Raw genomic sequence first — 24,717 nt, forward strand, 5'->3', positions numbered from 1 at the left:
AACAATACCGCGCCGGTCGGACGGTACCGAGTAAACCGTCCGCAACACAGAAGTTACGTATACTCCGGGCTTTTTCGGCCGTTCTTTTTGCGCTGAATTCCGCCTCGAATCGAGGGAAGCTACGCCACTGACGAACGTCCGCCATTTCAGCAGTATCCCTTTGTAAATGGAGTTTCGACGCTGACATCCCGCGGATATTCCCACTGACGTTGATAACGCCGGTGAGCAGCGACGTCTGAGGATCCCTGCCGGGGGCGCTTTTCCTCCTGGCGAATCGCGCGCCGGATGTTGGAACTCCGTTATGCCTCCGGATCACCGCTGCCCGATAAAACACGCGCTACCGAGTGGACGTAGAATTCGCCTCGCTCTCTCAGCGACGAGACGATCTATCCGTCTAGCCAATTAAAGCCGCCTGTGTCGCGCCCCGAAACGGGGAAGGTCAGAGGCCGTGTACAAAGTTAACGCTTATACACCGCCATGTCACCTATATGCAGGTGACGTGTGAGTAGGCGTCCATATAGGGACAACGGTCTTAACTGAACCATATAGGAATAATTCGATGAACTATTCGCAGAGATGTTGAATAAAAACAGTAAAATATCACTTATATAATATACAAGGTACCCTAAAACCAACGTATTTCTTTAATATGACAGACTCATTGGGACGTTCTAAAACGAAAGTTCAACCGAAAGTAGAGAATCCAACCGTTGCGCATCACCTTGTTAATTTATTCAGAACGAGCCGTTGCAGTCTGAACCCACCCGAATTCTATGTGCATTCTTTGAACGAGGAGTTTCAGAGGAACCAAGTCATCACCGGGCAAACGTACGCACTCAATTAGCGATTACTAGTCAGTCCGATTAACCTGCTAATCATTATTAAGTCACGCCGGCGTAAATTACAGGGCGCGCGTGATGATGGCAAACAGTTTAGTAACAAGGTTACATAAATTGGGTTACATCAAACTATGGCCTCTCGCTATGCATTTTCCTGCCAGCCGCGCTTTATTTGGCGAGTTTCGAGCGCGAGATACCTTCTCATTAGCGCAGCCTCTTTTCGCCAAGTTGCTCCCGCGACCATTTCAAGAGCGCATTACGCTTTACGACATGTGCGGTGGAATCGGACGCGCAATCTGAGAGAGGAAGAGAAAAAGGACCACGGAGCAACATTGTTCCTCGGATTCTTTCGCAACAGCGCGAGAATGCGCGCGCGAAAGCGGTAATGAGCCCGAAACGTCGTTCCGCGGCAATATCTGCGAATTTTATCATCGCTTCGCGACGGTGGTGGAAACGGCAGGGTAAGATGACGACGATCTCAAGATCTGTCGATTTTTCCTTATTTTCGCAATGACGTCAAGATAACGATCAATTTGTTCCGACCAGCTAAAGCCTTACCATCCGACAAATTTATAAATGAATTAATATTTCGTTTTTAATTTAAATCCCTTCGGAACGTGTCGATTTTGTCATTTTTCCAGCATATGTAGGCAGGATGACGAAGGTTATAAATGAATTATCTTCACGCATGAAAGAAATAATCTTCACGATTCCTTTGAACTCAGCGCGCGAAAGTTATTATCGCGTGCGTGGTCGCGTTAATTTTAAGCAGTTTTGCAATTCGCACTCGGCGCTGCGCATTGCCCGCACACGACGGTCCGGCGAATGTGCAACACGGCGATATAAATGCGCATCGCTCTCCGATTATCTGCCGGATATGTATTCCCGCTCCAGAAAACAATCTCGTCGATTAATTGGCGGTCGCGCGATTTGCGCGGTGAAAGTAATTGCAACACCGGTCACGCCGATCGACATGCGGCGTTGATTTTTAATTAAGTTACTGTGCTAATTATCAGCTGCGATATCGCGTCAATAAGTCGTGGTGTCAGGAGCGACGATAGATGTAACCGTGGGAAAGCGCGCGTATTATCACGTCACTGTGTTGCATTATGTAAGCCACGAAAGATCCTTCAGTTTTATATCATGTACGACATAAATTTTGGGGGGAAAGAAAAGAGAGAGAAGAAGGAGGGAGGGGGGGGGGGGAGGGGATTAACCGAAATCGCTGGCGAAAGACGGGCGCGGGAAGCGCTGTTTACGTGTCGATCGGTAAATATTGATTAGCGTGGAAATTATTAAGCGAGTTAAGCCGCCGAGAGCCCTATGAATAATGCGGCGCATTTATTACGGGCGAGCTTCGGTAGTCCATTAAATGAGAGGATTCGACCGTAGTACAAACTATTAGCGAATTCCGTGATTAATTCAGCTGCACGTTCGCGCTCACGGAGTGTATCCCGCAAGCCGGTACGAGACCGCGAAACTTATTATAACCAGCCGGCCGAGCAAAACACGCGCACTTTAAGTTGTCATTAGCGGATCCGCTCCGCGGATCGCCGCCGGCGCGAGTTCGGTATTTAAATGAGCGTCGTTTAAAATCGGCGTGAAAAAGGTCACAATTGGTAATCGAGGACGCGCGTGACCGTCTTCTGCTCCACCTCCGCCGCCGGGTGGTGAAGTATTTCGCGCTCTATCGCAATATTATATATGTCCTGCATTAATTACACGAGGTTGCGTGACAACCTCGCGAAGGATAACGGGAGAAATTTCGGTTTCTCTATTCTTACGGCAGCCCCGCGAACGGATCCGCTCTCGAATGATACGAACTCATGCGAAATTGTAACCCTTCCTGTTACAACGTTTACACAACGTCGCGAATCGTCGTGTCCATCTGAAACAACCGTCGCGATACGCGTAAGTCGCGTAATGAGACACGCGCGTGCGTTAGTTGCGCAACCGCGACAGAAATCGTCTCCACCGCGAGGCGGTGGATCCGCTCATCCGTATCCGTGAAATCACACGAACGGCCACTTTCGCGTCTATGATTGATACGGCCGGAACGAGACCTCGAGATTGATGGCCTCCTGCGAGATGGATCGTATTTAATAACGCGCGAGAATCCCATGAGGAAACACCGGGGGGAGAGCGATATCGTTGGTTTTCACGACATATCATCATATATTTGATAAGTAGCTAAGAAGTAATATGAAAAATTGAATCCGCAAATACGCGCCGTTAAAGCGATCATTTATATATTTATTCATTCGTCTCGTCTTTCTACGGGAAAATGGATACCTTCGGCACGTTATTGACAATGCGAGGGCAAATTGTGCACAAAGAAACCAATGAAACTATAAACCTGACTTATCTGGGAAAAGTGAAAGAGGAAAAGAAACGAAGCAAAAGCAGAAAAAGATATTGACAAGGATGGGGTTTAAACAGACACATTCCGGTGAATTTTCAATCAATTACGTATTCCGAAACGTCCTGGCGGTACCTTCAAGCGCGTACTTTTACAATGTATTAATTTGCTCTTATTTTTATTCGCAAAATACGCTGATAAAGTGCGCTGGAAGAAAGAAATAAAGGATATCGCGCGCATGAATTTTTCATGAGAATACGCATTAAATGGGAATTAATATCAGCGCCGACGAATGAAACGTTAGACGCGGCTGTATGTACGGCTCGTTTGCACATCACGTTTCCGTAAGTTGTTGCGCTACACTCTCGTAATTTGTATAACGCGCGATTCAGCGGCCGCGAAACAGTATGTATTATTATATATTCGTCAGTTTCACCGGGCCCTGCCGAAACTGCGCGTATTGCGCTTTCACTTTCACCGAAAATCACGTTGAGATCGGTGTAACCACTCCGCCATTCCCGACATGCGCGGGATCCCCTCCCCTCCTTCTCTCTTTTCTCTTCTCCCGCGGTTCACGTAATTCTCGTAAGATTACGCGGTCCATTACCGTTACGTATGTCCGCGCACGGTGAGCCGTTTTCGTTAGATAATAAATCTTTGCCCGGGACAGACGGTGCCATGTGTTATACCGTTGCCGAGTGACATAACTGTCTGTCCTACTGCCCGGCTATTTCTGATTCCGCGTCGGAATTGACAGATCGCATCGATCACGTATCGAACTTGCCGTCCGGGAACCGAGAACGGTAGGAGAAAGAGGAACAAAGAATAGGGACATGCGTGCGCATGCGCGCAGATATATAGAATATATTAATAATCCAACGTATATATATGTATTTTACAAGAAACTGGAAACTCGCATAACTCATATCGCGGATATCACGAGCGAGCCTATCGGAGGTTTTCTACGACTGAGGAGGTGATAAGGAGAGAATGTCAGAACAGATTGATGTAACTCGTAAGATTGATGGTTTGTGGGACAAGCAAATGATAAGTCATAAAACGCCTTAACAACGTGGTTGCACAATCGTGGAAACGGGCACACGAGCTTGGCCGATCCCGTTTGCAATTAAAAGCCGGCCGTGGCTAATTTTCCACTGCGCGGAATGCACTCGCGTCGCCGACTTTCGTTTGACGCGGAACGCACGCGCGAGCGATTTCCCACGAAGAAACCGATTACCGTTTTTGCCGATCAACGGGTGCCGTACGACGTGCCGATTACGTCGTCCACGTCACATCACGCGACGTTTCAGCGGGTTTTTGTGTACGTGCGATCAAACGATCGGGATATGTCGGCGATGCGATGACACCGTGCGAAGTTATGTAATCCGCGCTTGCACACAATGTCGAACGGCGGATAAAAAGTGAACGAGGGAGAAACAGATGGTAGAAAGAAAAATCGCGACAAATATGTTACTTATTCGCACCTCACAGAGATTAACTTTTATTCCTTCCATCATTCATAAAACGCCGAATTATCTGAAAATTCCTCCGATCTCGCCGCTTTTTATATATTTCACAAGACCGAGGGGTATTTCTCGAACTGAGCCATACGATAATTATTACGTTTCGCTAAAAGTGCACCATTTGCATATTGCCACACCGAAGCGGGGCGCGGGCTGTTTTCATTTGTATCCGCCGCGCAAAAGCATCGTTTAAATACAGACACGGCGCTGTTGTGAAACAATGTCGCACGGACACGTCGTGCGCGAATTAATACATATTCCGCTCTCGGCGTGGGAGTAGCGTAGGAATGAAATATAACTTCTAAAAACGTTATAATGATGTTCGAGTTTATTCGGGCAGGAGGCTAGGTCGATAATTAACAGCGTTTCGCGCGCGTGAAATTATAGGAGTCCCGGCGATGAGAGAGCACGCGCGAGCGCATAGATTTGAAAAGCAGTCCACTCGTGGAGGAAAGAACGAAAAAGAAGGAGCGACGGCTTTAACGTCGTTAATTACTATAGATCGCGACGCAACGTATTTATGACGTTTAATAAGACTGCCCTACATTCACGCGGCGAGCTGCCGCTCCAGCTGGATCCTTCCACCGGGTGATTGTAAACTTTTGCGATCGGACGGTGACGCGCTCCGCTATCTCGATGCTATCCATTATCAATGGAACTCCTAATGACGTCGTTCATTTACGGCCCGCTAAAACCGCGGCCTCGCGATTGTTGCGTGTGCTGCACGTGTTCGGTTTATGCAGCTGCCGCGGCAGAAGAAGCGCGCGCAATTAATTCGCGACAAGTTGGGATTTGCATTTCGCTATCCGCTCGCAATATTCAGGCGATAGCCAGCGAGCGATAATTACCGGCGACTCCGTGAGAAAGCTCGCACACCTCGTCCGAATAACGTTAATTGCGTTGAGATTAATTGCGCGTCGAAGTGAACGCGCGAGAATGACGTTTATGGCTATCGTGCGCGCGCGTGCGGATATGAGGTACACCCAGATCTCGATTTTGACGCGAATTGTTACGTGCTTCGATTCGTGGTTATCATCGAGTAGGTTACGTGTTTTGATATTTAAGTATGTAATAAAAGGATGACGCTAGTTTGAATCACTAGAGCGAATACAGTTATAATATATGGACCAAAATATGGAAAAAAAGAAAACACATTCAAAGTTGAATATTACTTCCTGATGTAACGCTATGAAAGTAAAATCAAAAAGAAAAAAGTCATTCCACGCCGATATATTCCGACTCTTAAGCGTTACTTTTACAGCGAGATTGAATTAAAAACTTTTTTTTTTAACAATTTTAAGCTACAACTTTTTCCGCAGTAGTCAGGACTATTGTGCAACGCTTCGCTCAACTCGAAAAGGCCTCGGGCTGCGGAGAGGAGAAATCTGCGCGTGTGTGATAAATTTGCCGACGAATCCCCGAGTAATCGATAAAAGAGTATCTACGAGAGCGGATCCACTTTTGATTAATAAAAATAAACGAATGCATACAACGCCTGTGTACACGTACTGGCTCCTCGTTATTTCCTGAAAGACTCATCGAGTCGGTGAACGACACTCAACGATTATCATCTTTCCTCTCTCTCTCTCTCTCTCTCGCTCTCTCGTTTACACGGGCGCGTTTCTGCAGCCTTGCAATTACACCGCGCGGATCGACTTTCGTTTTCCAGGGTAGGGTCGTCCTTTCGCCAGTGTGGTGTCGGCCTCTTCCGGCGTTCAATAAAGAGAGAAACGTTTCGGGTGGACAAGTGAGAGCGCGAGAAGAGGTCATGGTGGAGAGCGGAGTGGGAGGGAGGGGGGAAGGGCGGAGTGGAGAGGAGAGGCAGCTGGAAGGAGATCTGTATTTCTTTCGGAACACGACGTTTCCCGTCGGCTTTTCCCGCGAGTTCCCCTCGCTCGCCCACAAACGGCCTAAGCAAACACACAGGCGGACGGATAGAGTTCATTTATCCCGTCGATAGATACTTTCTTCCGGCTGGGTAGGGGACTTCCGGTTACGGCGCGCGCTTGAGATTGCTCGAGTGCAGATAACGTCGTTCCCCGATAAACTCTTATCACCGTGCGGCATTTCTGCATTTTCCGTTGCTCGCGGCGGTCACTATCTCGAGGACGTTATTTTTCCCAACGAGGTGAAAAAAGGGTGTCCGCGCGGAAAAATTCCTTCCTCCCTTGCCTGCTCGCACCGCGACATTAGCGCGCAAAATATGCGCAAGTACCTTCGAAAGTACGCGGGGGTTGAATGACACGCAAACACAGCGCGCGAACACACAAGTTGCAAACGATTCCTCGCGCGAGCGAGCGGTAAAACCGGCGCAACTTGCGAAGCGTAAGGCGCGGGGAACGGAGATAATATCGTTTCCCAGTGATGCTTTAATATCTTTAACGGCCACGGCCATTTCCAATATCGCGAGAAATTTTCTCCGCGGTAAAAGGCGGACGATGCTTCCTGAAAGAGCGCTTTTCGTCTTTGCGAACTTTCTTCCGCGTTTATCCAAACGGAAATACACACACACACACACACACACGTACACACGCATACACACATACGCAGATACTAGGGTAAAATCTGTAGATAAACTTTCTTCCTCGATGGTAATGAGAGCATGACTCATTTAAATGCGTGAGTAAAACGGGCAATGTTTTTCTGTTCTGAAAATTAACCTCTCTCCCCGCTCAGAGTAAAGAGGCACGAAGTGGGTTGGAAGGAGAAGAAAGGATGCAAACAAAGTGATCACAGAAGCGAAGGAAGAAAGGAAATTCTCCTGGGAGAGGCGCGAGTTAAAACAAAAGTAAAAATGAAAGGTAAAAATAGTTTATCAATGTGAGAAAGTATATAAAGAAAGGAAAAAAGATATCGAGGTGAAAGACAATATATCGAGCAAAGGCGATGGTAATTCTAACTACGGATCCAGTGACTACAAATTGTCGCAAAGATGCTCGTTAAAATTGCGAAAAAAGGGTTAAATTGATCGTGAGAATACGTAAGGTTTAAGACTGATTTTGCAATGGCGAGCGAACAATTCGAGCGAGCTTCGTCCTGCGAGCGCGCAGAGTAAGGTTGCACCAATTAGATCCGTAACTTCCGCTAAGTGCAAGGTTGTAATTTCGTTAGCGAACAGGAAGCGGGTAATGATAATCCTATTATTAACCATCAAGTCCTCCCGGTTAGACGATGCGTGTCGAAGCTCGTTAGAGAAATCGGCACTTTGTAATAATAAGGGAAAGATACATAATTAGAAGGTCGATCGAAGATCGCGCCGAGACACGTATGTGCGCCGACGAGTTGTTCGACCTTGTTCGTCGGTAAGCGTGTTATGTGCATGTTCACCGCGCATGAATATCAAGTGCAAGGATACGCTCCCCTTCCGCGACTTCAACCCCCGCAATGACATAATCGCTGCGCTATACATATATATAAATACGATGTTTATATAGAATTATATCAGTTTCTCGCCTCTCTCGCGAAAGCTAATTCGTTCGCGCGCAAGGTCAACGCGGTTCGAGCGGCAAGGTGCCGTCAATTTTCCTGTATTTTCGTTCCATTTTCCGAATTGTTTCTTCATCCTTCGATTTGCACGATATATCTCATTAAGGAGATTATAGGATAACATGAGCTTAATAAGAAATTCGATGAAACTTGCACTAAGTATACATTGGAATATTAATCAATTACTCGTGCAATTAGAGGAAGATTAACCATTCGAGAGCTGAGGTTTGCAATTAAGGTTGATACTTTTTATATGTGTCCCTTGAGACTAGCGTGATATTTTTAATTTATATTTTTAATATTTTCTGAATTATATATATAAGATTTTGATGAAAACTACTATGATATTAAAGGCTGATATTGATAAATTTGATAAATATTAAATTTACGAGTGGTTTCTCTTTGATGCTCATTAAAAATACGACACTATACCTTATAACCTAATTCGACTGTAAGGTGAGATTGTGTCAGAGTAAAACTCGAGATTATCTGTACAAGATACACAAGGATGTGATTGACAAGTTTCTAGGAGCGGTTGGACGAATCGTACGCAAGCTTCGTTACGTGGAGAACGTATCCTCAGCGATATCGGTAATATCTTGCAAATAAACAAGGACAGAAACCAGTCCAGACAGGTATCGGGTGATCATTGCAAATAGGCGATGATAGGATCGCAGACTCTTCGCGTCAGAAATTTATTGCCATCGCAGATTGTGTAATGAGGTTTATGCGTGCCGCGACTTATATTCCACACAAATTAATAAGACGATTAATCGGAATCTCTTCCATTTACCTACTTTCTCGCGAGGTCCTACTTTAACCCACTCTAAAAAGAACGCGAGCGAGCAATCTAAATAATTGCACGACTGTGTTTTACACCGATACATCCGGCGGAAAGTAACACGCAACATCTGACGGAGTGAGCAAATGCTCTCTCCGTATCTTGCACGGCAATGGCTTTTTGAAATAAATACACGCGTAATAACAACAATTACGACGAATTGATTATCAAACAGGCCTCACGCGAGTTTCAATGCGCGGTATCTCATGCGGAAAGTGTGTCGGGGAAATATACGCGTATTTTCAATGCAAACACGATTAGAGCATATAAATCTACCCTGTGTATCTGTCAATATGTTGTACAAACTTGCGCAATATAATTACACGTAAGTAACGGCTATTTATATCTTCTGATTATTTGAAGTCATTGGCAAATAAATTGCATTTTATTATAAAGCACGTTTTGTCTGCGGCCAACTTGTAATTTGTCTCTCTAATTTTCCATACGGTAAAAAATTTGATGTTAAATTTAATGCATTTCACGTGTCCCAAATAGTCCACTCAAGTTTTTCTATCAATTTCACGCAAGACGAATATGTTGAAAAATACAACACAAATATTATTTTAAGAATTAATACAAAATATGTAACACTCTTTGATATTATTTGAAAGCAAATTGTATGTTAAATTGACATATTTATATTAAATGTAACAAATGTTATTTTCATATTAAAAAAAATTTTAATATTTGAAATATAGCAATTCACGTGAAACATGACTCTCCGCAAATGGGTGAATGGTGTACATGATGTCTCTGGCTCAAATTGACGGATTACCTTTACACAGTTTTGGATATATGTTTAGAAAAACAATAGTTTTCTGTTGGCCCACGATTTTGTTGGTAACATATTTTTGGTTTAAAAAATTCAAACTTTGCGCTAAAAATTGTGAAAAAAACATAAACATTTTTCTTTTCGTCGATTTAAAAAAAAAGGCTTAGTCAATAGAAATGGAATACAATATAATTTATGGATAAAATGTATTCAGTTTCAGGATGGCCAAAATGGTAGAATCACGTGCACCCGTGTACGAAGAATCACATTTCATGCGAATACTGTATCTTGCTCAAATATGAATATTTTTTTTTCAAATATTAGTATTTTTAATGTTTTTTACGTTCTTTTTATTTTTTAATGCTTTTTAAATACTTTTTAATGCACTTTTAAAAATAAAATACTCAACATATATTCTACTAAGCTACCAAATATGAATCGCACTTTTACTCTCTCACAATCAACGACCGTTACGGAGAGTAATTAATACAACTTGTCTATCAATTTTAACGTATAAAATATGTCACCAATAATATTTAGTAAAATTAGTATCCGTAATATGTTAATCGATATTGAAATATAACATGTATTACTTTGACATTTACACGTGTCGAATACCGACTCAACGCGAAATATTGAGATAACATTAACACAATGTGTTAAATTAACATACGGGTACGTTAAAGATTTAACACGAAAATGTTAACGAGAACCGATTTTAACACGAGTATAAAAATGTTTTTTACCGCATAGACATCTGATTTATGCGACAGATTTGTTCGCAAGGTCACGCTAATTAAAAGACGTTACATTAAGCGACCGTGGAGAATCGAGCTGCGACGAACAACAAGTGCTTGTCGATAGTAACGAGGCGGAATTAAATAAGTGGGCATCATTAAGTGAAAGCACAAAATAGCCCGGTGCTGAATTAGTCACAGTTCAAGTTAAGATCAACTCGATCCGACGATCTGGCTCTAGGTCCATCCGGTGAACGGGGTCGGTCGAACGGCGATCATGCGGTTTCGCGGGAAAGGCTGATGAGCGCGAGGGCGTTTGCTCCAATTTCAGTTTTCTTCTCATTAACATGCCGGGTGACGCAAGTGGACGTAACGGACGGTGACTCATTCCGTGATCTCTAATGCGCCGCAAACGGATTTTCTGACAGCCGGTTGTGTTTCGAAAATAGAAAAAGAAAACGAAACGAAGCGGAAAAGCAAGCGCCGCCTTTACGTACGGTACGCGCCTTTGCGTAACGCGATCGATCGGGAGAGAAGGGAATTTTCGGCTGACCACAATTGTGCATTCTCCGGGTCTGGTTTGGAAACCCGATGATGCCGATACGTCGCACCGGTCGCGCAGGGCATGTGGCCGAACAGGATGTCATTACGCGGGATATATGACTCTCGCGCGTCGATTATATATGGGCGGCCGAATTCGTGGCGAGCTCTCGAGGCGAGCGGACTTTCGTTGCACGCGGGCGAGAGGAGACGGGCGGAGCGCAGAAATCACAAAATGAACTTTCTTTTCCCGTTACGCTCCATTAAGATCGGCCGTTTAAGAGATCTCGGGCTAATTATCGGCTCGCCTGACTGTGTTATTTCTCTTCCGTTCTCTTCCGGCGATCGTCTAACATCACGGTTATCGTCCGGCCGATTCAGCTACACGCACACTGAGTCGAGAAACGTTAGCTTCCACTTACTCGCCCGGTTAATCGACACGGGGACGCGAGATCATTCATGTAGCGCGCGCACGGCATTGCGAAATAACTCATTGTCCACGGCGGGGCCGCATGTTAAACGTCAAAATTCGGGCTTACACAACAGATCCGTCATACCACCGGCTACCAAGCGATCTTTCCACGCGTGTCGTAATAAGGACACATCGTCCCGCTGTCCATCGTGATCGTTATGTCAAAGAACAGAACATGTAACGCGCGCTTTGTAGCGGGGAGAAAGGAGTCTCGGCCTGAGGCGTTTTATGCACCATCCGGAGAATTTCGACAGGCAATTCCGTCGACACGTGTGACACATGGCCGGGGGGTCTACGAGATTACGCGCCGGCGGTGGTCTCACCATTCTATGATCTAGAAAGGAAACTTTTCGGTCGTCCGGCCTCGACCGGATTCGATCCGGCCGCGGGGCATCTGCGACCGCCGCGAGAGAGGGAGACGGAGAGAAAGACGGCCTAAGTGTATTTCGCAATTCGTTATACACCGCGTTTCCCTTACGCTCTACTCCTCACGCGCCACGCCTGCTCACTTTCTATAGCGGAGGAGAGCACCGAGGGAAAAAGATTGCGGTCGCCACGACGAGCGGTGACGACACGTTCACCACCTTCGAGGCTGCGTGCCTGCCTCTACGGTCGGATCCCACCGTCTCTCCTCATGGATCACATGGGTCGCCGGTATTCGCGATCTCGCTCGTCGAGGCACGCAGGTCGTTCTAAATATTCATCGAGCCTGGCGGTGGGTCCCGTGACAAATTTGCAAGCGTCTTCCCCGTATTCGGATCCACGGAAACTCGTATTCCCTCGTTTTCGTGAAGCAAAATCTAAATGGGACATTTTTTCACCTTCCGTTGGCACACCTGAACAGATTGTTGGTTAGTGTGAAAACAGGTTTGTTAGTATACGCAAATATGTTATTGGTAGCCACCGAATATTGTTTATTTCTTAGATATTTTCTCTCTCGAATATGTCTAATTTGAATATGTATCTTTACGGGACAATTGGTCACTGATCGTAGTCTCATGGGAAAATCTGCAGCTCGAAGGATCACCGGGACTAGTTTCGACGCGCCTTGTATCGATTTAAAAATACGTCGCGTCGATCAACGGGACGTATGCTAATTATCGTCCCACTTACAGTCATCTCCGATTACACGGGTCGTTTCTGAATGCCTCTGCGTCGAAAGCGCCTTTTAATCTCGAGAGGATGTTTAGACGCGTCTCTCGAATTGCAAATCGCCTCGTAAACAGCTTCCGGCCGGTCGGCCACGGATATGGAAATAACCCGATGGATTTATACGGGAAGGGATCTCGATAACGCATAATGCGCGCATCGATCGATGTCATTTCGTCGGGGATTCAATAAACTATCCACTGTCAGCGCTGCTATCTGCATTATTGTCCCTTCGATTGAAATACGCGACCCACGCGCGGATCCCGTCCCGATCGAATTTTGACGATTACGCGCTGCATAATGCGCGAAATGTGTTAGAGAAAGTAAAGGCGAGGAGAAACGCTGTCCGTCCCATGCGTATTACGGATGCATGCGTAAGCGAAAAAGCGGATGTTCGCTTCTCGAACACTTTATGTCACTGGTTGCGCCTAAGGGTGCGTGTACACTTAGCAAACGAATGACGAACGAACAGCGAATGCAAACTTTCGTTGTTGCATTTTGGAAAATGCACGTGTCGTAACTAATCCTAGCAGAACGTTTCGGGCCGATTTGCTCATAAGGTGGCTTATCAGATGGTTTTAAAGAATGTTTGTGCGTGTTTAGACGCGAATACATCATATGTTCGCTGCTCACTAAGCGCGTACGTACCTTAAGTTTGCGGCTAAGTTTGAATGTATTTCAATATACTCTTGTATACAGAGAAATTTTAATTGTCTGTTTGTCACACTGAAAGAAAAACAATGCTACATCCAAGTAAATATTTTGCTAAAGAGCGTATTGGAGTAATTATTTTATTTGGATTAAGTAAATTGCTTGAATATCTTCTTTCGGTGCGAAGAATTATTTTCTTTCGGTATTCTACATTCACACGAGTAATATTTATTTGATCCAAGTGAAATAATAACTTGAATTTTTTTTCAGTGTACAATTTTAGACGGACGTTCAACATTCCTCTCGGCGCGATTAGTTGAATACCCAATGACTTTCGCGCTTAATGGAAGACGCCCTTTCTGCAATCATTGGTACAATCGAACGTGCAACGTCTGAAATCTATTTATAGTGCCTGTCGTCTCCCCTTCCTGATATTTATAGACTCGTCATCGGTGTACTCCTCGGTATAGTTACGATGTAAGAAAGCCGGTTGGAGCACTCGGGATTAATCGGTAACTCACCCAGTAACGTGATCATGACAGCTTTAGTAACGGTCGTAGCGGTAACCGCGGAAAACGAATATTTTACGATATCCGTGAACGATCATAGGAAATTGGCGTTGCGAATGGCAGAGTGCTGACATTCCTTTTCAAGGACGAGGGAGGCGACAATCGTCCACGGCGAGCTCTAGCTGCCATTCGCTGTTCTAGATCGAGCACACCGGAGATTTTCCGCGCCGGTTGAGTTTTAGCCTTTTCCGATCGCATGCTCGTAACGCGGAGGTTTCTGCATACGTTTCGTTCACGAGTAACTTAGAGAATCGAGCCCCTGGACTTGGAAAAATTTTCAGTAATTTTCCGCCTTACGGGTACGCGTTTCCTTCGGCTAAGCCGAGCCGGTTGGCGCGTAGCTCGCACTTTCCACATGAGCGAAAGAGCGGAGTAGCGGGCGTAATCAGCGTCAACGATGTCCCGATGCATACACGTGGGAGTACGGTGACAGCGGCGTGCGACAACGTCCGGCGACGCTGGAGGAGCGAGCGTGGCAAGAGGTGTATCAAACGCAGGTAGGAGAGGTGTATACACCTCCTGCGAGTTTACGAGCTCCACGGCGAGCTCAACGAACGGGCAGTTACCTTTCCGTTTCGAGACCGTGAGGATCTACCTCCCTCCACGCTGCGGAGATCGCCGATCACTGGGTGAGTTTCGCGTGTCTTATGATCCGCGAGATCTCGGCGATTCCCGACGGCGTCAACCTCGGGTTGACACGTATAGTGTTCGAATCCTTCGATGCTGGACTCTCGAAAGCGTACTGCATTTCCGCTCGCAGAGCTCGTGAGTCTCGGCTCGTTCGTATTCACTTTGAAGAAGTGAACCGGTATGTTCGCGAAACGTCGGAATCAGACCCATGAAGGACGCGGTATTAACTCGGGAGCTTAATTAGATACCTCCCGATCGCGAAAGCATAAGGTGTCAACGCGTGAATTTTTCCAGAAATGATACGATCTGCCGATTTTGCTCGACCGTACGCGATTAAACATGAATAGTGCGGATGGTCTTGCGTCCGTTAAAGGGTTAAAAGCATACGAGTTTTATTACGAAATTATAAAGCTTTATTATGAAATTATAAATCCCACAAAAATGTGATACTTTCAAATACAATAATTAAACAAGTGTTTCTATTTTCCTTTTTATATCATTAATATGTTAATTTTAAGTTTTTTCCCGTACATTAACTACTTTCTGCAATAGATTTGCGTATACTTCAATTTTCTTCTTCCTTAATTTGGTAAAAATGGGTTACCCTGTTAATGGATAAATACATAAATGAAACGAAGTACATTTGAAAGAAAAAATACATCGCTGAAGTATCCACGAAAGGATTCGTTCTCGTCGTAAATCTCGGGGCATATTCTTCGGAAATTTATCGCGCGTGAGTAGTCGCTTGTTAGTGATGTAATTAAGCGTATTAACGGGATACAATTAGATTGCAATTAATACGTTTGACAGGAACAAAATTCATGCATTCTGCGAAACGATCTCGAGATTACTCCGAGATTAGTCCGGCAAGAGATCGACAAAATGATTCGAGCAAAAGGGGGGGGTCGTTTCACGTCGCCGGCGCATTCAGAGCACTGCATTTTTATTTTCGCTCTGATAACTTTCACTGACGGTCGCGATTTGTTTGATCGCGCTTATACCGTGATCTCGGCAATCTGCGCGAGACACGCCGGAGGCGTCTTATGACAGAGTGAACGGTCGCATTAAGAAGAATTGTGCTGATGACAACGGACAATAACGGCGGAAAAGGATACCGGCTGATGTAATCGTAACATGCAATAATCACGCTCAATCCCGAAGCCGATCATGCGCGCGTAAACGATACGCACTTGATACATCGGCGTTTACGATCTGGAAACGTGAACTTTTAATGGAAGAAGTGACAGTGCGCCGCTCACGTTAGCAACGGCAGTTATAAATGACGTCGACATCGTCGGGGCGCTCTCGATTAATCAATAATAATTGCAACGTAAAATCAGCGATATCACGCGCATGAAATGAATTACCGGTGAAAAGTATAGAAAACTGTACTTCAGAAAACTGGTAATATTATATTAATTCGCGATACGATTAAATCATAAACGTCGTTGATATCGCGCAAAAATGCAGATCCGTCGCGTGTAATTCGGCAACTAATTTCACCGATTAATTTGCCGATTATTTTGCCGAATTCCAGTGAAACGTCATTATAATAAAGCGACGTCGAGACGAGGCTCACATTTTACATGCGTGAAGCCGCGACTTTCGATTTCGGACCCGCCTAGAATTTCTCTCGTGGCCTCGCTCGAGACCGTAATACACTCGACACACATTATCGCGAACATAGAAGCGCATTTTTCGCGTCGAGGACGTGTTCAGATCCTTCTCCGCCTTATCGAAAGCCTCCCATAAGGCTCGGTTCGTCGTCGATTACCTTTTGCTTTATCACCGCGTTTCAATACCGTTATTCACCGCGTCTGACGGATCTAGGTCTGGTCGTACCGGTTTTCACCTTTAATCGACGCGAGACGCTTTAATCGCGCAAGAAATTTCGCGAGAGACTTTTTTTCTTTCCCCCGCGCTCGAACGTTCGCGGAAATCACCTCCGGATCACTTCGTACGCGTTTACCCCCCGCTCTTATTAACATCGAATCCGGATTCGAAAGTGCGAGAACCCGCCGATACGCGCATATTAAATGCATTAATGTGTAAGCATTATTTAATGTTCAAGCATTATCCGACGAAGGCGGCTTTTCTGTGAAACTCGTTTCGACGCGCTTGAAAATCGAGAGGCGTGCGAGTCGTAATTAGGAAATCATTAAGCGCGTTCGTTATTGAGGCGGCGGCGCGCCGCTGAGGAGCAACAACGCGGCTTGATAACGACGATTTATATCAACCCGTAAAAGTCCACCGTCGCTATTTCTTAATACGACTCCCGCGGTTTCACGTTTCCCGCGACGCGCGCCATCGACTTTACGAGCGAGGCGGCCAAGCAGGCGTACAGTTACGTAAAGACGTCGGAAAATCCAGTTCACATAATGACTGTGGAACATCATTCGAATACAATATCTGCGTTTCTCGTATCTTTGTAACCCTTTTGTAAGGTCGTACGCTATCGCGACCGAAGACGTTCGACGTAATTATTGTTATTATCCATTTATCGAAAATCGTTATACGAGCGATGACATTGCGGTGAATATCGATAATTATTAAAATTATTTCCAAGTAAGGATAGACAATTCAAAGATTTGAATTCTTCATAAGAAGTCCGATGTATTCCAACGTGAAAAGATGAATAATATCTAAGAAACCTTACAAGGATGTTAAATTTAATTATTGCCAAAATGCTAAAATTCTTTCAATTAGTCTGGATCCACAATGAGTGTGGTAAAGTTTTGCTTTATGCTCTAAGCAATAAAATATAACGCAACATCTGACAAAAGGCGCTGCCGAAAGTTGCAATAACGCTTAAATCTCTGCAAGTGCGACGTCCGGTGGTGCTGGAAACACTTTTTGCCAGAAATTAAAATTTGTCGGTTGCGGCAAAAGGCTAAAGGTTTATTACACTTATTGTAAATCCAGGCCTCTTAGAAGAACAGAGAGGGTCAATGAGAGTTCAGCGATTTTCGAGAGACAATAGACCTAATTTAACAGAGACAGAAACATGAAAATGAAAATATCAACCAGCTCTTCCTCCCTGTTTTTCTCACACGCGTGCGAGCGCGAACGGCGTGAAAAAAGGGGCGATATTATCATCGATTGCATTCTTAAGCGGTGTATCGTTCGTTACGCTCGCCTGAATTAAATTTCGCAACGTGATGCTGTTGCGTGTGCCGGCATTCTTTTCGTTGCGCGTTAGCGGAGCGCGGCTTCAGGCGCGGTTGGCAATCGCGTGAATTCTGCTCCATCGAGACTCGATTTTTCCGTCTTGTACGCGGCTGCGTATATTTTCATTTTTCGACTTTCCCGGGTTTTGTTTTCCGCATCCGGCGGCGTTGTTCTCGCCGGCAGTCGCGAGCCTCCGGTTATAATTAGCCGAGCGATGGAATTCATCCCGTGCGCATATAATACCGATACCGCACGATACCGTTCCGAGCGGTACGTAACCGCCGGCCTGGATGAATCCGCTCGCAAAAGATTCTCCTACTTCCGGCAGTAACGTAATCGATAATGCAATGTCGATTTTTATCTCAAAGGTACAAGCGAACGCGCGTTATTATTACGTCCTGCTCGTTTGAAAAAGAAAGAGAGAGCGCGCGGAACGCGCAATATACGTGCGGGAGGAAACGAACGGAAGAACCGAGAGAGGAGTTTCGTGTAACGAAAACCGCAAGAGAGAAGGGACCTCTCATATAACGGAGAAACAACATATATAACGAAGTAATATTTGATTAAAAACAAAATATCTCGGATCGAGCAAATGTTCGTTCTGTCGCTCGTCGTTTCGTCTCTGCGGATTTCCCGGGTCGGAATCGCAATTAATCAGCCGACGTGTTCTTTCGGCTTTCAGGTAGCTCGAGGAGGAATGAGCCGGCCCAAGATGACGTCGGTTTTGTTCGCGTGCGTTATCCTCGTCGCCTTGTGCGAGGCGATCTCGTCGTCCTGGCGACCGATCGTGCCGGCGCACAGCGGCGCGAGTACACTGCACCAGGAGGCATCGATTTTCGGAAACGCGCCAACGCAGACGCTCTATGACGCGGACAGTTCTCACCTGCTGCTGCCGCAGGACCAAGAGAGGTGTTCCCTCTACAAGGTCGCCATGAACCAGCAGCTGTACTTCGAGGTAGGGCCGGCGAACGGATTCGGCGTTTTCGCCGCGGAAACGTACGTTGAGATTTGAAAGAAAAGAATCTCAAAAGGTCTGAGGAGATCTTGGCGATTGGAATTTTGGTTTTGAAAATGTCGCGGGGAACACCTCGGGCCGCGCAGGCACTACGCGCGAGAATGATCAGGAAGAGCGGCCGATCAATACGGACGGTTAGAGAATGTTTGTTTTCCAAGCTTGTGTGAGGCTGTTTGCTCTAGTTTCGAGCTATTGACACTGCCCGTGTATCCCGCAGACATGCGTAATGCGCCGGGAAATGGATCGCGACCTCTGCTACCTAATATATTAATTGATTTGGACTATATAGATTATGTAATCATTAGGCACGCCGGCTGTCCAATTAGCGCGCATCCGCTGGCATCCGATATGCCGCGATATGCGATATTCTAATATCGGCGGGCGCGATTTTTCGACACAATCGCGACCGTTCGGCCAAACCGCTGAAGGTGCGCGAATCGGACATTGCGACGTCGATGAAATGATCGGACCGTTCGAATTCGAGCCTCTCCGAATGGAGCCGAGACTCGGATTAACTGCGATTCGATTCCGTACGACTCGCATATCTCCGCCGGGATTTCTCACGACGAATTACGCGGCTACGTCCGAGTGCGTCGAAGAAATTGCGAGAATTTACGGCAATTTCCGCGAGCCGTGGTCGCGTGCGACGCGGAATTCGCTCCGTTGAACGTGCGAAGCTCACGAGCGCGAGAGAGCGCCGCCGCTTGGCACCGCCGGAGATCCGCGATGTGAGCGAAATGATACGCGTTCTGCGGCCAACGAAAGTAAGGGAAAACACTCTCTCGCACTCGGCGGACTCCCCTCGGGCGCAGAGTCTCGAAACGAGTTCTGAATTATTGGCGCGATCCGAAACCGCCGTGCACACCTGCTTCAATCGGCGACGCTCCTCCGTTCGAGCGTCTTCGCTGGAAGGCACGCTTCGTTAGAAGCGAAAACCGACCCGCCGAGAGCGTAGTTTTCCGATCTAACTCGCGGCCGAGAAAGCGAACGTACGATCGTCCACGTAAATTACCCGCTCATCTGATCCAGCACGAGCGACGAGGTTGGCTCGGGTAATCTTTTGCAGTAGCTCGAAACGCCGATGAGGAATAAATTGTAGGACTTTGTCGGGGATTGTTACGGCCTCCCGAATCCCGCTTGCCAGCGAATTTCAATTATCGCGTGTAACTTTTCAACGATTTTACAATAACCGGGGAGCGGTCGTCTCTTTTCCCGGTGATTTCACGGCGACGATCAATCTCCGGCGCGATGGAATATCGCGCGTCGCCATTATGCTAATCGATATGCGGATTATACAATGCGACCTCCGACGAAAGCAGTCTCAGGATCGAGATAGGCGCGAAGCGGGGTTATTTGAGAACGGGACGCGCGTTGCCACTTTTGAATATTTCTCGTGTTACGAACAACGGGATTGCTGATTTAGGGAGGCAGGGAGTCGAACTGTTCCGCTTGATTTAGAACGGCGGTTATCGGCGGCCTTCGCCGAGATGGCTTTCTCGTATGTTTAAACGAGTGAATGTCCTTACGGCAGTTCATGACGCGTAAAAAGATGAAAAATCCAGATATTATTCATGTGAGAATACGAGTCTCGAGTTGATATTAATTTTGTCTCCGTGCGATGATATAAACTCAAGAAGTTCGACCACGCGCTGAACCGGTTACGAAAGAACGGCGTGAAATTAAATGTCGAAAACGAAAACAAAGACGCACCACAATGCGCCAGCGTGATTCCCGTCGACGGTCTCTCGTCGAGGAACGGTTTCGTCCTTTGAAATCCCCCCATTGTAGCGATTCGCATGGGCTCGAGAGGACGAGGGGAATAGCGAAGACATAGAGAACGGGGTCGCAATTCCGCGGCTCCGAGATAATCGCGATAATCTCGCGGTTCCCGCGAGGAGCAATCCGGCGGATGTACGATCGGCATGGTAAAATCGAGCTCGATGGAAAGCGGGCATGGAAGACATATTTCTTTTGTTCAATAGTTCGCCGGGCGACAACGGTGGTTCGTTCGTTTAGCCTGGGGTAATTGCGGCCGCGAGTACGGAAAGGAGACTGTCGCGAAATCGCGGATCTCGCGAACGGAACAAAGCCCGGCCGGCTGTGTGCGACTTTCTATGGCCGGTCGTCGTGCGATCGTTTTCTTCGAGACGCGATGCTATCGCCAAATCGCTCATCAACTTCGTTCCCTGCCGAGAGACAAGTACAAATGTCAGAAGTGAGGTAAAAAAATATCTAAGCAACGCGTATGTTTAAAAGTCTCGGTCAAAGGTTTGATTCTTCGCAACCTCTGAAACTTCGGAGAAGCAAACCTTCGGTTTAGACAACCAAATCTTTGGTTATTACAACCAACAAATTTGTTTGCCCATAGTCGAACAAGAATTTCGCTGATTCAACTAAATGAATGCTCGGTACGAATATTTCATCTCGGCCGTCGAATGTAACGGGCCCTTTTAGCGGCTGGCCGAACACATTACCTGTCAGTATCGCCGGTCGTAATACGCGCTGACGCGTGTATTCCGCGGCTTATTAAGTTTATGCATGCCGGCATCCGTAAAAGGAGCCGGACGTGCCGCGGAAGTAATCTCGACCGCACGTCGAGTGACTGGTGGAGTGATTTCGCGGCCGTTTTTGGAAAATTCGGCATATTTAAATTAAAGAGAACATTAAAAGTCAGATATTATTGGTAGATATTATTAGGGAGGAAGTCGTTAGCGTTATTACAAAACTTTTTACTGAAAAACGCTGGGAACTTTCTCCCCCAACCTAATGCGTATTTCCCAATAATTATACACATAATTCACGTGTAAAAGGACCTGAAATTATTTCATGCATGCACTTTTTACACATTCGTATTAATTGGAAGTACGTCTCTTCATTTTTACGCACTTCGCACTACGTACCATATATTATACACGATGAAATATGTTAAATTGCACATTTAAATATGTAAATTTATTTCTTTATGCTGTAAAGCGGATGCGTGTGTAATTTTTACATGGTAGATAAAAGCACACGAGCAAATGTGTAATTTCACATATACAAGTGTGTACTCATCACACATTTGGAGTTGCAGCGTATTTCGACAAAATACCGTCGGCTCCCGCGGTATTCTTGTTATTTTAAGGAAAATGTGCTCCGTGGCGTTTTTATACCGCGGTATAGCCGTCATAATATCTGGGAACGTTCATTATATTCATATTGACGCGCAGGAACGGCTTCACCAAATATAACGAGCCTCGCGCGAACACCGTGAGTTTTTGTTGCACGGTAAACACACTATTTGATTGTCAATTATTATACCATGATTCTGCACGTAGCGCGCAATTTCATTGCCCGAGGCGGACGATGTGTACGTACCTGTGTGTACTGTTCATCAGTTTGGTGTGCCCACTGAACTGGAGCGCAGTTCGTGCGGAGGTTTGAATCGATCGTGTGTACCGTGTCAACAGTCGATATAATCGATTAATTCAGACATGTGGTGACCGTCTCGCGCAGATCGGCCGTGAGATTAAAGAAAACATTGATCGCATTTGGCGACAAGAGCCGTTTCTCCTTTCCCCGGTCGAGCTGTCTCCTGCAAAACGACCGTCTGTCGGAGATTATTCGGCGTGCGATATCGAATTTACATACATACTTGAACTTCCGTCGGATACAAATTATTCTCGTTGGGAAAACAGCCATCGACGCCGCTGCTCGTAACGACATGTATATCTCTGTTAACTCAACTGACACATAAATTAAGCATGAAAAATAATAAAAATAATGCAAAAATAAGTAACATCTCCGTGTTTGTAAAATTGTATGCATTTATATCTGTCTTAATTTGGCACTAAAATTAACATTTAGATAGTTAAATAAAGGAAAGTTTTCTTTTTAAATAAATAATAAACTTATGAAGGGGCTTCTTAGTATTATCATTGAAAATTCAGCACGGAACTATCTTAAGAACGTTAAAATAGCATTAAAATTTCGATTCGTTAACTTATCTCATTTGCATCATTAAGAGATTCAGAAAGTATATGAAATAAAAGCCATGCCAATAAATCTTGGTACTACTCGAGAAAATATTCTTGAAATCGCCGTCGCTTACAAGTTGCATAAATTCCTCCGTCGAGCTAATCACGACTACACAAGCGAATACATCCGCTTCCTTGATGTCTAGACGAAATGAACGAGTACATCCGCTCTCAACGCAAATGAGTTAACGCGCATTTTTGCGGAAATCGCTGGATCGATGTCGTCGATTAATAACATAAAACGGGATTACTTATGTCGAATCACATCGAGGAAGCTATTCATAAATTCAATATCAAACAAAATTACGTTCCTATACGTTTATTTCATTACCTAAATAATAAGTGTTAATTTTAAACGAAATCGAGATAAACATACATTTACATAATATTACAAATACGAAAATATTATTATTTTTTTATTTTTCTTATTAATGCTATATTTATGCATCAGTTTCTCAATGTAATGACCTTTCTTTTTCTTTCTCTCTCTCTCTTGCAGTACATCCATTATAAGATGGACCTGCCGGACTTGAAGGAGTTCACCCTCTGCACGTGGACGAAATTTTACAATCACACCAACGACCATCCCCTGTTCTCTTACGCAGGTGAGCGCGAGCCCGGCAAACCCGTTTCTTTCTCCTTTCACCTTTTATCACGGACACGCGTATGCGCGTATATGTATAAGCGCGAATCGGAAACGTGAAAGCGAAAGTCCGCGGCATTTATCGCCGAAAGTTATCGTACGTTATGGCAATGAAATCGTCAAAGTCGCGTTTCGCGACGTCCCGCCTGGTCGCGCGATCAACGGAATAATGAGCTCGTAACGAGATAATCATATGTCCCGTTTGCTTGTCGCTAGAAAGAAGATAAACGCATAAGCAGGTCTCTCTCTCTCTCTCTCTCTCTCTATATCTATCTATCTATCTATTAATCTATCTTCCTTCCCCCCTCCCCTCCTTTAATCTATTTATCGCGTCGGAAACTCGTTACCGGCGCAAAAGCGACGGGTAAACCTGCTCTCTCTTAAATTACGGCGCGGGTTGCGTGTTTGATTAACGAATTTTACGCCGTGCGCTAATTCGCCGTTGACCTCGTTCTCGCATAATTGATATATTGTTTACCGGTGTAGCGACATTCGCGGATAAGCGAACAATAAAGTTGCAAATGAACGGCTCGGCGGATTCAATTGTCAGCATTTACAAAAACGGACACGCGATGTCCGTGATATTTATATCATGCACGCGTAAAAATAGGAAACAATTGTTTTGCACTAAACTCCGGGTAACGCGTGCTGTAATGTTGCCTGAAATTAATATAAATCATCTTCCGCCGCGTGTAACGCGAGCTCGTTGTTCGCGTGCGTGCGAAGTCGCGCGGCCGAAGCGTCGTCGTCTCGCAACGAAGTTTGGAAATTGTCGTGTTTCATGCGCAAAATGCAGATAATGCGTTCACTCGCGCAATTATCAAGGCACAATTTAAAACGTTACATCGCGCAATGATATGACGAGTGGACGCGCGAAATAAAGTCTCGTTAGGGCGTTCCTTTGCGGTAAGGATCCAGGTCGTGCGTTTTGTGCGCGATATTAAATTACACGTCGCTGCGCGATCGTCGATTTAACCTGGGTGAGATACCTGATCTTCGTGTACACGCGTGACGTAACGGTTTTATCCGGTTGCACAATCGATTCCGACGTGATGTTCGCCCCCCCCCCCCCCTTTTGTTCACGAATTAGCAGTTCGCTTCATAAGCAGTTCTTGATGCCGCCGTAAGAATCGATTCACGTCCGTGCATTATCATTCGCGTACGACAAACAATGAAGTTGTCCCGGCGCTGGTGTTTTCAATATACGCAGTTTAGAAAGGTTCGGCTTGCGGTTTTTGCGCCGATAAGAAAGCTGCACACGGTTGTCCTTTCCTGCGTGTGTTTTTCCCCCTCCCCCCCCCCCCCCC

At 45.7% G+C, this 24,717-nt stretch overlaps 2 protein-coding genes across 23 annotated transcripts in view; one reads left to right on the forward strand and one right to left on the reverse strand.

The window, feature by feature from the left end:
- LOC106741797 overlaps positions 1–24,717 on the reverse strand; it is a 215,236-nt gene that overhangs the window by 54,575 nt on the left and 135,944 nt on the right. The gene's annotated exons all lie outside the window — the stretch shown is intronic.
- Positions 1–24,717, forward strand: part of LOC106741801 — a 62,941-nt gene that overhangs the window by 30,433 nt on the left and 7,791 nt on the right. Inside the window, exons 2-3 of the mRNA XM_014614147.1 lie at positions 18,419–18,691; positions 23,267–23,372. Coding sequence (XP_014469633.1) covers positions 18,434–18,691; positions 23,267–23,372 — 364 coding nt within the window. The 5' untranslated portion in view covers positions 18,419–18,433. The remainder of the gene's footprint in view (positions 1–18,418; positions 18,692–23,266; positions 23,373–24,717) is intronic.

The sequence above is a fragment of the Dinoponera quadriceps genome, unplaced genomic scaffold (genome assembly GCF_001313825.1).
Source record: "Dinoponera quadriceps isolate SergipeBrazil2010 unplaced genomic scaffold, ASM131382v1 scaffold533, whole genome shotgun sequence".
In the NCBI taxonomy this organism is placed as follows: Eukaryota; Metazoa; Arthropoda; class Insecta; order Hymenoptera; family Formicidae; genus Dinoponera; species Dinoponera quadriceps.